The sequence below is a fragment of the Glycine soja genome, chromosome 12 (assembly GCF_004193775.1).
Source record: "Glycine soja cultivar W05 chromosome 12, ASM419377v2, whole genome shotgun sequence".
Lineage (NCBI taxonomy): Eukaryota > Viridiplantae > Streptophyta > Magnoliopsida > Fabales > Fabaceae > Glycine > Glycine soja.
In genome coordinates, this window is record NC_041013.1 from 44,248,212 (window position 1) to 44,263,866 (window position 15,655).

The 15,655-nt window shown below is 32.6% G+C and overlaps 3 protein-coding genes across 3 annotated transcripts; 2 read left to right on the plus strand and 1 right to left on the minus strand.

The window, feature by feature from the left end:
* The first annotated feature begins 684 nt into the window (after nucleotides 1–684).
* On the plus strand, nucleotides 685–2,761 carry LOC114379159 (ras-related protein RABA4c-like). The gene is made up of 2 exons (XM_028337760.1): nucleotides 685–1,241; nucleotides 2,041–2,761. The coding sequence occupies exons 1-2, from the start codon at nucleotides 1,015–1,017 to the stop codon at nucleotides 2,498–2,500; spliced, it is 687 nt and encodes a 228-aa protein (XP_028193561.1). The 5' UTR covers nucleotides 685–1,014; the 3' UTR covers nucleotides 2,501–2,761.
* Nucleotides 2,762–5,781: 3,020 nt separating this feature from the next.
* On the plus strand, nucleotides 5,782–9,909 carry LOC114380041 (sm-like protein LSM7). Its single transcript, XM_028338944.1, has 6 exons — nucleotides 5,782–5,893; nucleotides 6,031–6,068; nucleotides 6,153–6,234; nucleotides 7,030–7,095; nucleotides 8,799–8,851; nucleotides 9,596–9,909. The coding sequence occupies exons 2-6, from the start codon at nucleotides 6,066–6,068 to the stop codon at nucleotides 9,683–9,685; spliced, it is 294 nt and encodes a 97-aa protein (XP_028194745.1). The 5' UTR covers nucleotides 5,782–5,893; nucleotides 6,031–6,065; the 3' UTR covers nucleotides 9,686–9,909.
* Nucleotides 9,910–9,980: 71 nt separating this feature from the next.
* LOC114380040 (cytochrome P450 705A12-like) lies at nucleotides 9,981–13,493 on the minus strand. Its single transcript, XM_028338943.1, has 3 exons — nucleotides 12,897–13,493; nucleotides 11,572–11,896; nucleotides 9,981–10,812 (listed from the first exon to the last, which is right to left on the minus strand). The coding sequence occupies exons 1-3, from the start codon at nucleotides 13,460–13,462 to the stop codon at nucleotides 10,159–10,161; spliced, it is 1,545 nt and encodes a 514-aa protein (XP_028194744.1). The 5' UTR covers nucleotides 13,463–13,493; the 3' UTR covers nucleotides 9,981–10,158.
* Nucleotides 13,494–15,655: the final 2,162 nt, after the last annotated feature.

A 15,655-nucleotide genomic window follows, 5' to 3' on the forward strand; every position in this document is an offset into this window, starting at 1 on the left:
ACAAATATTTTATAATCACCAGACAAGAACAAAAGTTCTTCATTTGGACACCGAGTGAGACTAGGGACAGATGTAGGATCATCAGGTTTGATTAAATTCGACACGATCAAATCGAATTGCTTGCATTTTCAATCCTTCACCATAATGAGACCTCTCAGATCATTGAGTTCCGATTAGCCCATCTAATTTTTATAACTATACCCCATGCATGTAATTCTTCTTCCCTAAGTGAGATCCTATTCATCATAGGAACACTTACATAAGTCCAAATAACTAATATCTATCAATTAATATATCATATATTATTGTATTTTATTTACATGATTGGTATTAATAATCTAATAATTAAAAACGTTAATTCACAAAACTACAACATTTTGAACTATATACAATCAAGATTAATTTGTCACCATCTTTTTTTTTCTTCGGAGATTTGTCACCATATATAACATAAAAATAGATTGTCAAATAAAATAAATAAAAATGATTGATTTTTCAATAATTACTTTAAAATCCATCTCCAAAATTATTTCTAATTAGTTAATATAGAAAAAGTTATATTAAAAGTACATTTAGTTATTATAGGACTTCTCTTACATTCTGTACCCCCCATCTTAGATTCCATCATTCCACGTCACAGACTCACAGCTAAATATATTTGCTTTGCTTCAGTTAATAAAAGTGGTGTCAATATCCCAATCTTCCTTTCTTGTCGTGTGTCCCAAGTTGCTGTCCAAATTCCAAACTGTAAACTCGTTTTCTCTGCTTTCAGCAAAAGAACGCCTTTGAGTGGCAACATGAAACAAACATTAATGAAAGTGAAACTGATTGACATGCCATTTTTTGCTTACCCAAATGCCTCTCCAACCAAAACCAACCACCCCTTTTTCTCTTTCCTATAAACAACCTTCCTTGGAGCACACAAAGCGTGTGCACACAAAAAAGGTCCCATTTTTATGCAGGGTTTGCCTTGTTGAGTTCAGTTTTCAAAAGGGTTGTTTTGTTTGTTGAAGAATGGCTCAGTGGCAGGGTAATGCGGATGAGGGAATTGACTATATGTTCAAGATTGTGATGACTGGGGACTCTGGGGTGGGAAAGTCTCAGCTTTTGAATCGGTTTGTGAAAAACGAATTCCACATGAAATCGAAACCAACAATTGGGGTGGAGTTTCTGACTAGGACGGTCGTCATGGATCACAAACTTGTCAAAGCACAGATTTGGGACACTGCTGGTCAAGAAAGGTCCAACATTTTTCTACTATGCATTCAGTTTCTACAAAATGAATTGCTTTATTATTATTATTAGTTTTATGTGCCATAATGTCACTCTGCTTGTGTTGAGCTGTAATTATCATTTTTATATTGATAATGATTAGGATACAACTAAGATCTGTGAAGTAGAGATTGAGATCTGATCAGATCTTTTGAGAATTGAGATCAAATATAGCAGCATAGTTTTTTTAATATAATTAAACCAAAAGATGCATGTCGGTGAGTTATGGCCCTTCAATTAAGTTATACTCATCAAATGTTTATCATTTGATGGTTTCTTGGTTGCCTCGGTTGCAGCATCAGAATGCGGCGAGTGTGTGATGAGTTTTAACTAAGGTTTTGAAAAACGGTCCATGGCTGTGAGTTCGGCCGCAACAACAAGGTCTTGGGGTTCTCCGTGATTGCAATTGTCGTTGCATTAACTGTATTTGTCTACAATTTCTCGTAATGTCAAGGATGACAACTAAATTGTGATTGCAATTTAAAACCTTGGTTTTAACTATAGTTACAGAATTCTCTTAGTAACCCTGTGTTACATACCGAATTCACCGTACCACTAGTACTGTGTACTGCGGGATGAGCCCTGTACCTACATGAACTGCATAACCGTGTACTATGTACCTAGTAACTATGATTTTAAATAGTCTATCAATTGCCATGTTTTTGTGTTTTATTAGTTTGTATGGATGTTGTTGATTTAGTTCCTGAAAGTGTCCTTCAGATGCATGTCTATTTCATTTTCATGTGACAATGTTGGTGTTCATCACAGGTACCAGGCTATTACGACTGCGTATTACAGGGGTGCAACCGGCGCATTACTAGCATACGACATAACCAAGCAGCAAACCTTTGATCATGTTGAGAAGTGGTTGGATGAACTACGGATACACGCGGATAAAAACATACTTGTCATGCTTGTTGGCAACAAATCTGACCTGAGTTCTCTTCGAGCAGTGCCTACTGAGGTAGCCAGAGACTTTGCACAGCAGGAGGGTCTCTTCTTTCTCGAGACATCTGCGCTTGACTCCAGCAATGTGGAATCAGCTTTCATTGGTCTCCTCTCTCAAGTATATAGAACAGTCAGTAGGAAGCACATCCTTGTGGATGGACATGAATCAAATTGGGATAAAGTAAACCTTGAACTTGAAGGAACAAAAATTAAGGTCCCATCGCAAGAACCAGAATGCCAGAATGCTAAAAAGAGATTCAATTGTTGCAGTATTCTTTAGAATTTTGTATTCACCTAGAGCCACCTTTATTCTTGGGTAAGGACTATTTTCCTCCCTCCCCCATGCTGTTGTGGATTTTATGTATACATTGCCATCTATTTTTTTTTCCTTTTACTGTACTTTACCTTTCAGGAGATAGTTGTGAGGCATAGTTTTGCAAACTCAAGAATGATATGATGAATTTGAGTAGTCTATTCAATGTATCTAGCTGTGACTCCTTTACCTTGATTATTTATTCAAAGCAGCTACCCATCCCAAGAATGCAAATATGACAGTATTCTCAGTTATACATGGCAGGAGGATGACATTGTTTAATATTATGGGTTATGGATAAACATACTCTTGAAGCCAGAAACAATTCATTTTAAAGATACGGGGTTTGCTATGAAATAATGAATGACTATCCCCTCACTGGTATTGAATAAAGTTTGACCATCCATGGAAAGTTTTCAATTGTTATACTAATCCTGAAGTATTTCCGTGCTAAAGTTGTTACCCCTTTTGCCAGGCACTAAATTTTTGTATTGTTTTCATTCTTCATTGATCTCAGCACATTCTGGTTGATGTGGCCATTAATTTTCATTTAGGATTTCTCTGTTATAATTGAACCAACCTCATTGCTACGCTTTAGTAATTTCTTTCCTCCGATAAACTAGATGCAAATGAAGGTTGATGAAACTTCTAATGAGTTTGTGGGAGACCTTCTTCATTAATATTAAATCTGAGAAATATTTATGTTCCTCTCTGCAATAGGTTGATGGGGTTTTGCATTACCCTGGAATTAATGTTTATATATTTGGGTTTGATGGATCTCAAACATTTGTTAAATACTCGATGATTAGGATATTTCTGATAATAAACTCGTGTATATTTGACATGAGTACATGACATTTCTGTAGAAAATCTAAACTAGAGGAACCAGGAAAAGAAACACACATATGATGTCTATCCTGCCTATCCTCTCTAACAAAACCTAATTAAGTAGTTTGCTCCTTGGCAAGTGAAAGTGCTGGTTGCATCATCATAGGCATAGCTATAAGCCTGAGGACACGAAGCCTTGAACACCTTGGAATAGCTTGTTGGCTGACACTTCCTCGGGTTACTGAAGTCACCTGTGCAACAATATTCCGGTTTGTTGAAAGCCATACATGCACTCTTACAATGCCATAACTAAGAGATGTTTGTGGTTTGTGATTTGTTGAATATAATTCTGATTATATCACAATTTACGATTTGCATGAGCTAGGTGATACATAGGAGGTTCAACAAACGCAATCTTTATACAATAGGGAAAAGGTGAAGTTTAGTTTGCTTGCTTGACATTATGACAACCGAAAAGTTTATATTGAAAGAATCAACAGATTGCCGATATTTTATTTTTCAGGTGCTAAACTGTCCGGATTTTTCTTAACTAAAATCAAAGAAAAGGTGACTATGTCCTTTTGACTTGAATAATAAAAAAATTGATTTCGTGTTGGCTAAAGTTTTCTGATTAGGAAGAAGCAGATGATCCATAATATGGGGTTCTAGTTTCAATGTTGTTTTCTGTTCTAGGTATGCGTTACGTATTGGAATAGAATGCTAATGAAGTATTGATCTTAGCTGCCATTTCAGGCACAAAGTTCTTGCGTATGGATTATACTCCTTGGTTTCCCAAAGCACCTTTATTTTATCATAAAATGTAATACAATATTTTTAGAGAACGACATTACAGGTCAATGTTTGAAGGAATAAAATCGTATGTAACCCAAATATCAATTATATAAGTAAAAATTGTTTATTAACCCACTTAATAGTGAATTGATTTAAATATTTTATTTTTTTCTTTCCTTAGAATCAAAATTTTACTTTTAAAAATAGCCAATTTTTTTTAAAAAAAGAGTTTCTTTATCTATTATCTATAATTATATAAAAATTGTCCAGCCTTACCACGTGTTGGCCGGATAGTGTGCAAGATTATTATTACTATTATTATTATTTCTTAAATAACTTTTTGTTCCTTATAAAATAGAGGTTTTTGATTTTAGTACTTTAATTTTTTTTATTTTGAATATAGTCCTTTAAAATTTTTTATAGTCTTGTCAATCAAGTAACAATGTAATGTAAATTATGGTATAACAATATTGACAACTTATTCATTTGTTACATCAGCATGAAGTTTGACAAGATAATGACATATAAGTTTTACTGTTAAATTGTGGTTTTTTAAATCTTCGTTTGTTTAAAAATAGTTAATAATCACAGTAATTTATTAAGAAGTTTGAAACACAGTTTACCAACAAAAATTACGTGGCTGTCCTGTGAGATCGAGATTTCGAAACAAATCATTAGTTAATGTTGTTAATTGACCGTAGAACTAAAATAAAATAAAATTTAAATCCTTAAAGCACTAAAACAAATAAAATTAAGGACTCAAATTAAAAAAATTCTATTTTTTAGAGAACAAAAATTTATTTAAGTTTTTTTTTCACTTTACTTTTTTACTCTTTATTTTTCGTTTTGATTTTTTTTTTAAATTGTACAGATGGGAAGAATCCTCTTGAGTATGAGTGATCACGGATCTAGATCAATCTGATAATTTAGTGAATCTGAACCGATTCAAATTTAAAATTTTGAATTGGTTCGAATCATTAATTTAGATCTGATTGAAAAATTGCAAAACTGATGAGTTTAGATTGAATCTCAAATCTTACTTTTGAAAACCAATTAGATTTGATCCATCTAATTACTTAGTATATTTTATTTTATTTTATAAATATTTTTTAACCTTTAGAGTTTGGATTTTTTTTAGCCCAACCTAATTTATTTAATTTTTAATTTAAGGCCACCGATCAATTATTACTATGATTATAATATAAAACATTGTTTAATTTTTAGCTTGGAATAAAACATGTCATACTAGACTAGTAGTTAAATTTTTTATGAGTTAAATGTATTAAATTAGGATAAATATTGATATTGATCCATGAAAATGTAAGACATTAACAAATTATTTCTTAAATGATAAAAAATTCAAATTTAATCTAAATGTATAAAAAGTGAAACATATTGATATGACACTTAACTCTCATTTGTTATATCTCTAACCTAAACACCTAAGTCTTAATGATGAGATGACAACTAATGATTGTTACATACTTAAAAGTTAACTTTTTAATTTAATCTATAAATTTAATAAATGATTGTTGTTTTAATTCCCAATTTAATCCCTTATAGACATTTTAGTTCTTAAATTTAATTATAATGATTAAATTTAAGACCAAAATGCCACGGATCCGACATACTTGAGTATCTGACATCGTGTGACATTCCAGTAGACGTGGTGTGGTGGTTTGAGTGAGATTAGTCTACTGTGCTTGTTTCATCTCTCTTTCCGTCGTCCACCATTCTCAGGTCACTCTCACTTCCTCCTTATTCTCATTTCTTCTCTTTTTGCATTTACATTACATGCAATCAATCTCATATTCTTATTCTTAAATTAAGTAGATTCATCCACCAATTTAATTGTAGTTTGGTTCTTTGTGGTGCAGGTCAAGTTCTACAGTGGCAACTAGCTCAGTGAGACATGGTGAGTTTCCTTCTATATTCTGCTTCTGCACAGCCACATCACACTAAAAAAATTCACTTTTTTTGCGTTTGGTCACATGATCAGTCAGGTAGAAAAGAAACGGTTCTGGACTTGGCAAAGTTTGTTGACAAAGGGGTTCAAGTTAAGCTCACAGGTGGCAGACAAGGTCAGACACCCCGTTTCATTTTGCTGGCTTTTATGAGTGTTAGTTCCTCTAGTTAGGAGTTTGTTACCATCTTTTAAAGAAGAAAAAAGGAATTGTATTGGAATTTTGGAGTCAGAGCCTCAACAAGTTCTTGGCTTCTTGCACAAGTTAGTTGAGGAATTCTGTTATGATCTCAAGTTTGATGATATATGTGTGGTCTTTTGTTCGATTATTTGCATGCTGTGTGCTTTGAATATAGGTCTTGCTCAGAATTGAGTTACTGAATATGCAGTTTAAGCTCAGAGACAATTAGCTGCATTTTTTGCATTGCAAGGTTGTTACTTTCCTGTTGAACAATTTTTTTTTTCGGGGGGGGGGGGGGGGGGGGGGGGGGGGGTCTTCAGGATTGGTTTTTTTTCTTTGGACCAATTTGCAGTGGCAGTATTCACTTTATACAACTCCTTCTTACAACTGACTGGAGCACAAATGTTAGCATCTATAAGGGCATCCCTTTTTCCTCTTAAAATTTGATATAGTGTGGGATTATTTTTATGGCTTCTCTTTTCTGTTCTCTATGACTATTTATAGGGAATAGATCTTTCTAATAGCCATAGTGACTTGGCTGCCTTGAGGCATTGTTGACCATTTCTTGTGTACTTCTATGTATTTATTTTTAAATAGTTTCAGAGGACATCTTGTGTTCCCATTGTTTTAATTTCCTTCTTTTCTGTCCAATAATTTGTTTTAGGTTAAAACAAGAGAAGTTAGTAATGTGGGTGGTCTAACATATTTTAACTTGTTGCATTTCACTGACAGGAACTCTGAAAGGATATGACCAGTTACTTAATCTTGTCCTGGATGAAGCTGTTGAATTTCTAAGAGGTAATTACTAAATAGCATTAAGCCATTAATAGTTTAATACCAACACCATGTATTGGCATTTAGCGCTCAAATCATGTGTTTCAGCATTGGTGAATTTTCAGTCACTTACTATTATGTCCATGACTTCATCTTTCCTACAACATTCTGAAATAAGTTGGGGGGCAATCCATATGAAAATTCTTCTAAATTTTTGCCTGTTTGTATGTGCTTTAAAGAAAGAGAACTTTTTAATTTAATTTTTTTTGGATAATTAGATAAGTTTAGTTGAACAAAAAGTTAACCGCATCATCAAAAAATCACAAACAAATGTGAGAGACTAAAGAGTAAAGAATAAGGCAGAGATCTGTTAGGCACTACCATCCATCCAGTCCTCCCAATGCCCAACTTATTTCTTAAGTCTTAACTACAATCATTTTCCATTACTTGATTTTGCTTATCTTTTTGCCATGAAGTCCCCATAACTCTCTGGTTTTTCTCTGCTCTAGGCAGAATATGGAGAAAAAACTGAAAATAAATTATAGAAGAAACATCATGATTCCCTTCTTGCTACAGTTGTTTGGTGAACTACTGTACAGATTAATTTCTTTCTTCAAGCTTAAAATGAATAAGTAGTTGCCCAATTAAAAAAAAAGTTTAAATTTTTTAAGTAAGTTACACAAATGAGTTATGGTAAGCTTACGCTAATTAGGTGATTTTGGTGTTTCCCACCTTCTCTAGAATGGCCGAATTTTAGCTGTGATGGGGTCAGTTACCGACAATAGTCTAGTTGCTGCATGTATGGAATTATGGCTTAAGGTTGGCTCAGCCATTGGGAAAAATGGAAGCTTATGCTGGAACCAGAATTCCTCACCACAGTCAGGATGCTTGATAAAGGGTGTAGTGATGCCAACATGTGTGCCTCTTTACTTCTTGGAATAAAGACTATACTCAATATGGACAGGGATGTTCAATGGTGTCATGTGGTTAGAGAAAGTAACTCTTTTGCTCATGGTCATGCCAAATGTGGGCTCAGAGTTAATGATGATCTAGTTGTATTTCATAGTCTACCTCCTTCGATTTCTGTTGCTTTCAATGCAGACGTAATGAAAACTCTTATGGATGGAGTTGTTAGGATGTAGTTTTGTTGGGCTTTTGGTCCCTTTTCCTCACCAAAAGAAGGTTACATAACTGAGTTTTAACAACAAAAAACAAATAGATGTACAAAATTTAAGATAATTAGATAATTTTATTGGTATTTTCCAAAGTTAAAAAGAGTAGCTTCTTAAAAAGCTATATCATAAAAATATTTTTTTTCTAAAGAACCTTTTCTTTTTCAGTTTTATGCTGTTAAAATGTGAAAGTTTTTTTTTTCTTATTTTACAAAATTATCAAAATACTTTAAAGGGACTTTTCCCCTACTTTTGAGAATTAATACCTGAATGAATAATGAATTAAAAGTGGCATGCTTTAACATAATTCTTAATATTGCTTATTTTACAAAAATTATCAAACTGGACCCTTTCTTTCTCATACTAGAGACTGCCTTCATACTTAAGAATGGAGTTAACAGTGCCCTTTTGCAAATAAACTATTTAATTTAAAAAAATTAGAGTTCAATAGTTAAATATTTTATTGTTTAGTTACCAAAAAGAAAAATCTTTTATTAGTATAATAACATTTCAGTTCAGAATTAAAATCCATTGTATCTTCTTTTTGTGCTGCAGATCCTGATGATCCTTTAAAAACTACTGATCAGAACAGAAGTCTTGGCTTAATTGTAGGTTTCTTTCTTTCTTTCCCATGTAATTTTGTGATTTTGTGTAAAACATAAATTACCACCCGAGTATCACATGCTGAAAAAATTGCATAAATAATTGTCTGGTTTATTTATCAGAAAGCTGCTGGGTTGTTTTACTTGTTGATAGAACGTACGTAAAGGGGAATGCAATTTGTCTTGCAGATGCTTTGTTTGTCTAGCTCAACAAGCTATCTTGTCAAAAGTTAAATTCGCATGAATAAATGTTGAGGGAAAAACCATAGGCAGCACCTGTAGATTCTTGTCAACTTATTTGTTCAGATCTAAGAATGTCAAGAGGGGTAGGGGGAGAAATAGAAAAAGCTGGAAATTGGGTTCCATAAACCAGCAACTATACATTTCCCCTCTGTGTTGAGGAATTGTGAGAAAAATAAATTTATAGCGTGTTTAGCCGTAGGTTTCTTTTTAAAAGAGTGATGATTGGCTGATTTTTTATATGGTTGGACGTGTGTTTCCTGAGAGTGAAAAGTTTTCTTTTCCTTGTTTTTGTGGGAGCTAAATTTTAAATGTTATAATTCATACATGCAAATGCCTATTAAAATCATGTATTAAAAAAGTTTGGAATTACACAAGATGACCAAAGCAAACACTCATAGTTGAATAATTGAGTAGCCATTTTCTTTTCATTTCATGATTTGAATCTTGTTGAGCTATAGTTTTTGTGTATATTACTCTTGAAAATTTACTGCTTTTGCTGCAATGCAGGTTTTTAGGGGAACTGCTGTCATGCTTGTGTCCCCAACTGATGGAACCGATGAAATTGCAAACCCCTTTATTCAGCCTGATGGCGCCTAGGTGTTACATGTTTATATATAACACGTAAATTTTATAGGTATGCTAATCAAGCTTCTCTTTATTTGCCAATCATCATTGTTGTCAGTTTAATATTACTGTCCTAGGTGTCATCGGACTTTTTTAGTGCACTTAATGGATAGATTTTAACATGTTTTCAGTGTTTGATAAAAACACGTTGCATTTTGTTTTACTGATTAAATTGAACTTCCTGTTATGAGTTTTCAGACGCTCAGATTACAATGATTTATTGTTGTTTACAATTTAACGTGGCACTTTTAATTTTTACACGCATTCATTCGAACATGGGAGCCCTTCATTATTACTGAATGAAAAAATAACAAGACTTGGATTCAGGAAGTGTCTTTCCGTAAAACAATGAAAATTAGGATAAAAAAGGATAAAATTGAAGATAAGGGTTATATTATATATTACCCATCATATCATAATATAAGTTCTTCCTTGGTGAGTCTTCATTATATTGAATTATATAATATATCATATGGGATAAAATGTACTACGGGAACGCAAATAAGGGGGTGAACCATGCTCAAAGACATACCAGACCCAGATTCCATATCAACCTTTTCTCCTTTTCCATCTTTACCAATTTTCCAATCAAAGCACTGCACCATAGCAGCAACTGCAGTGTTCATCAAGCTGAATGCCAATGCTGTCCCTGGACACCCTCTCCTCCCACCTCCAAATGGAACAAAATTGAACTTCATTCTCTTACCATCATCACTCAAATCCTCATGATCTTGTTCTTGCAAGAACCTTTCAGGGCAAAACTCATTAGGATTGTCCCAAGAATCAGGGTCTCTCATTATGGCATACAAATTGATTGCCACTGCTGTCTTTGGTGGCACATCGAAGCTGTTTATTTTGCAGTGTTGGCGACACTCTCTTGTCGTGATTGGTGCCGGCGGGTAGAGTCTTAGTGTTTCCTTCACAACTGCTTGCAAATATGGCAAGTTTGTGATATCGGATTCATCAACAAGCCTAACATTGCCAGTGACTAACTCTATCTCCTTTCTCACCTTTTGAAATGCTTCAGGGTGGTTGAGGAGCTCGGCCATTGCCCACTGTGTTGCTTCTGCTGAGGTGTGTGTGCCTGCAATGAAGAGATCCTTGCCAAAAGAGTAGGATTCATTTTAGTTTCTGAGGCCATCACAATTTTAATCAACAATTAATAATGACAAACAAGGTTTTAAAAAACAGTCAGGGATTGTAATTTCAACTGCAACTTCAACAACATTTATCTGTAATTTCTCACAATATAAAAAAATGGGACGAAATTGTAACCATGGGCTCAGTTTAAAACCTTGATGTCAAACTAAATCAGTAGTAATGTTCTTGTCAAGTTTTAACCGTGACAAATTTTAGTAAGAGTTTTGTGGATAACTACTATAAATTAGTTAAACAGTAAATTGAAATTAAAAAAGCGTTAAATCTAATTCAATGCTAAAACATTCAATAATACTTTGTAAAATAATTCAATAGTTAAACTAAATTATTTAAATTTATTTTTTTGGATTTTTGGACGAATATAAATACTTTTTTTCTCTTTAAAATGAACACATATAAGAGAGAAACTAATTAACTCTGAGAATGAGAAAACAAGTGGAAATAAAGGAAAGAGAAAACTACATTCACACTCCTGATTTTTTTTTTGAGTTACACACAGCTTTACTTTTTTTTTTCTATTCCAAAATTAATCCTTCAATATTTGACAATATTACACTGTCCTTATATATTACAGTAACGTCCATTACAAGAAAAATTATTGTAAACATTAAACAATAAGAGATATCATGTGTAATTCAAAAAAACTGAAAGAAGTGTTAATGTAATTTGCTATAAAGAAAAATATGATAAATGAAACTTACCATAAAGAAGGCTTTAATATGAGCCATTGTGATCTTGAACTCTGCATGAGCATCATGATAAACATCTAACAGAATATCCATCAAATCCCTTTCACTTTGATCACCATTTGCACGCGATAATCTTTTGTGTTCATGCTCCTTGAGCACCTCTTCCAACAACTCATCGTACCTTGTGCTCATGTCTATGGCCTTTTTCCCATACACCCAAAAACTCAACTCCTTGAAAGGGCCCAACACATCACCAAAGCACAATTTCGCAGCTAGCTCAAAGGACTCCTTTACTAGCTTCCTGATCCTCTCAGCATCCTCGCATTTTTCCGCACAACTTGTTGCAAATCATGACAAAATATAGTATAAGTATGACTTAGAGAAAATTGAGACACTGAACTTTTTTTAATAGGAAAAAGAACTAAGTATAACTTAATGTATTTAATTTGATAGAAACAAATCAGATAAAAGGAAAATTAGGTCACATTAATCCATGTTTGATAGTGTGAAAAGAAAATTAAAGAAAAAAAATTGAAATTAAATTGGAGGAAAGGTTTAAAATTTGTCTTTAAACTTTTCAGTGTTTTTTTTTACTCAAAAAATTGAAATGAGCTATTTTTAGACACTGCTAAATTAAAAGCTTTCTAGACACATGAATAAGGACGGTTCTAATAAAACTGTCTTTAACAAATGATCGGTGTCATTTTCATAAATTTTATTGTTAGTTGTGTCTTCTGTCTTTTCTTTTATTATTATTATTTTATTAGAATTTATTTAATTTTTAAATAGAAAATGTATATTATAATTTTAAGATAATTTTTTCAAAAAAAATATCTCAGAAGGCTAACCTTCTACAACGATTCTAAGATGATTTTTTTTATGGAATGTGGTTGAAAGTTAAGACGTTGGCTCTAAGGATCAAATTGTCTTTGAATGTACTCTACAATCGCGTCTTAGAAGATCAGTTTATATATTTGAACTTAAATGTATTTTTTTTATATCAGTTATATCTATATATATAATTGATATAAAAACATAAGTTAAGATTTATCCAAATTTTGGTTCGAAAAAAAAATTTAAATTTTGTAAAAATAAAAAAAATGTAGTAAAACTTTTGTGAGACAAATTTTAAACATTTTGATATGTCGAAGATGAGAAATTGCATTTTAATTAATAATATATTTAAATTTTGTAAAAATGTATTAAAAATTTTGCGAGACAAATTTCAAAGATGTTGATATCTGGGAGAAGAGAAATTGCATCTTAATTTTGAAAGTTAAACTTTAATTAATTAATACACCTAGGTGACTAGCATGAAACTGATGATCGATGATCACCTGGTGCTCATGGCCGTCCTGCAAGTGACATTGTTGGTGAATTTGGTGAACTCGGAGCCCAAATCAAGTGCAACAGTCTCACGAGCATTGTCAATAACCCTTTTGATGGAACGTAGTATCTCTTCCCTCCTTATGCTCCTGGAGCGCTCAAGTTGGCGCGTGGAGAGAAGCTCCGTGACGCAGAGTTTCTTCATGAAGCGCCAGTAGGGCCCATAGGGGGCGGTGACGAAGCCGGAGGTGCCGAAGGGGAGCCTCTCGGCGAAGGCGAAGGCGGGGCGCGACGAGAAGGCGAGGTCGTGGGTCTTGAAGACATCGGTGGCGACGGCGGCGGAGGAGACAAGGAGGAGGAGGCGGCGGGAGGGGCCGAGGCGGAGGAGGAGGAGGGGACCGTGCTTGGATGAGAGGGTGTAGAGGGATTTGTATAGGGAAGGGGTGAGGTGGTGGAGGTGACCTAGCAGAGGAATGCTTGGTGGGCTTGGGGGAAGCTGGAGGCTATTATTGGAACTGCTGCTCAAGATAAGGGATATAAGCAAGACAAGGAAGAGGAACACTATCATCTCAATCATGCTATCTGCTCATCATGGAACATCATTTGCTGCTCTCTATTTATGGAATTATGGCCTTTTACTTTTATTCAAAATCTAACTTTTTTTGTGGTTAGGATTTTGTTAAATTTCCTTTCAAATTTTTTACAACCTCAATTGTTTCAACTCTGTTCTCAAGTCTTTCTCACAGTCAACAAAAGTGAACAGATAAATGTACTTTAATAGGTAAATACGACTAAAAGTATTAGGTGTTGTTTCTGTGCTAATTTTTTTTTACCCATTATCTTTTGAAAGGTTAGCCGGTTTTATTTAAAATTATTTTTAAAAAAATGATGTTATTTTGGTTTAAACAAAAAAATATTATAATTTATGATATTTTATGTGAAATTTACTTTTTATTATTATCTATTTATGTACATATTATATTATTATTTGTTCAATATTAATAGGATATTATATTAAAATATTAAAAAAAATATTTTGTTAAAATTAATTGGATCCCAGTTTAATCATTGACCCTAAAAATAATTATTTAATTCATCAAGACTAATAAAAATGCTAGATTGCTTATTTATCATAAATTTTAACTTTATTTTAAGAGTATCATGACATTAAATTATTTAAGATAGGATTATTTTTTAAAAAATAATTTTTTAACCAATAAGTATATCTTATTTTGTTATAAGCTCAACAAATATACTTACTTTTATGAAAAATGAATGTTTATCATTAATAAATCTCATATTAATTTAAATTTAGTAATAAAATATTTTTATTTTTCTTATAATTAGAACCATGAAAATATTGTGTTTTGTTTCTTATATATGATATGAAGTATTACATGCTCAAAGTTGGTTTACTTTAAAAGTGAAAAGTTCTGTTTATTTGACATACACCCACCTACCGTACGTAGATGCCGATTGAACTCTAAAAACTATAGTATTAGCAGCCAAATAATTAACGTGAATAACATTAGAGTGCAAAAACTAAGGTTAAAAACTTCTCTTACCTAGCACCTTCTCAACAAATAGTAGGAAAAACAAATGGATATAGTGAAATTTGGAGCATTGACATGAGCGATATCCCAGTTGATTCAATAAGTTTTACTTGGATAGTGGACAATGCGATAATCTTCATAGTTATGCATTGTTCACATTTTGAATCTGACAGTAATTATCAGCGACCGATGAAGGCAGCAAAGAGTTATGAGTATAGGCTTGGAGTTGTACTGCTAGAACTCTTCACGGGAAAGGAAGCTATATTCAAGTATGGGAGGCACCACATTAAGTGTGGTGGACTTTGCGGTGCAGTGCCCTAATAATGATTATCTCCTGTTACGAAAAATTATTCTACACAACACATACTATTATTAGTATCAAACTAATAATTAATTCAATCAATGTAATGATTCAATGAGTCATTGTTGAACGAACCAGTCAACAGTTCAAGTGCATAACAAGAATATAATAACAGAATAAATGTCTATTAAACATTTGTCTTGTTTTGATGTCCAAACTTGATGTCCAAACAAACAATCTCACTTCCCTCTTTTCTATCATATACGTATCATGCATCACTACTCTTCTTCTTCACCAAAAATATATCTTGTGTAGCTTTGGTGGTATATTCTTCTTTCTCTATTTTTTTTCCTCTCCTGATCCAAAGTCTAAACATAACCAAAAATAGGTTAAATATCAATTTAGATCTATTATGTTTTAGTATTGATTTACTTTAGTACATTAAATCTTAAAACATTTTATTTTGATCTTTTATATTTTTAAAAGTTTATCTTGATCTTTTATATTTTCAAAAGATTCATTTTGTTAATTTCTTTTGATCCACCTAACAAACATGATTATTTTGTTAGATTTAAAATAGGACGACTAAAATCACCATTATCTTTAAAATACATTCAATGCAATCACTACATCCATCATTAACAACTAGTTTAAAAATGTAACCTCCATCCACCAAACAACACCAGTGCATTATCCTATAACCACATTGTTATTGAGCACCAACATGTATAAAAAAAATTGGGTTTCAATGGTGATGAGAAACATTAAATATGATTTCATGGTGATAATTTTAGATCTTGCTTAGATTTTTAACCTCTACTATTTAAAATTAATTATTTTAAAAGTTAAAAATTAATGGAACACTAACATTGTTTAATCAATGAAAATTAGAAGAAATGATCAAAATAAAACTTTT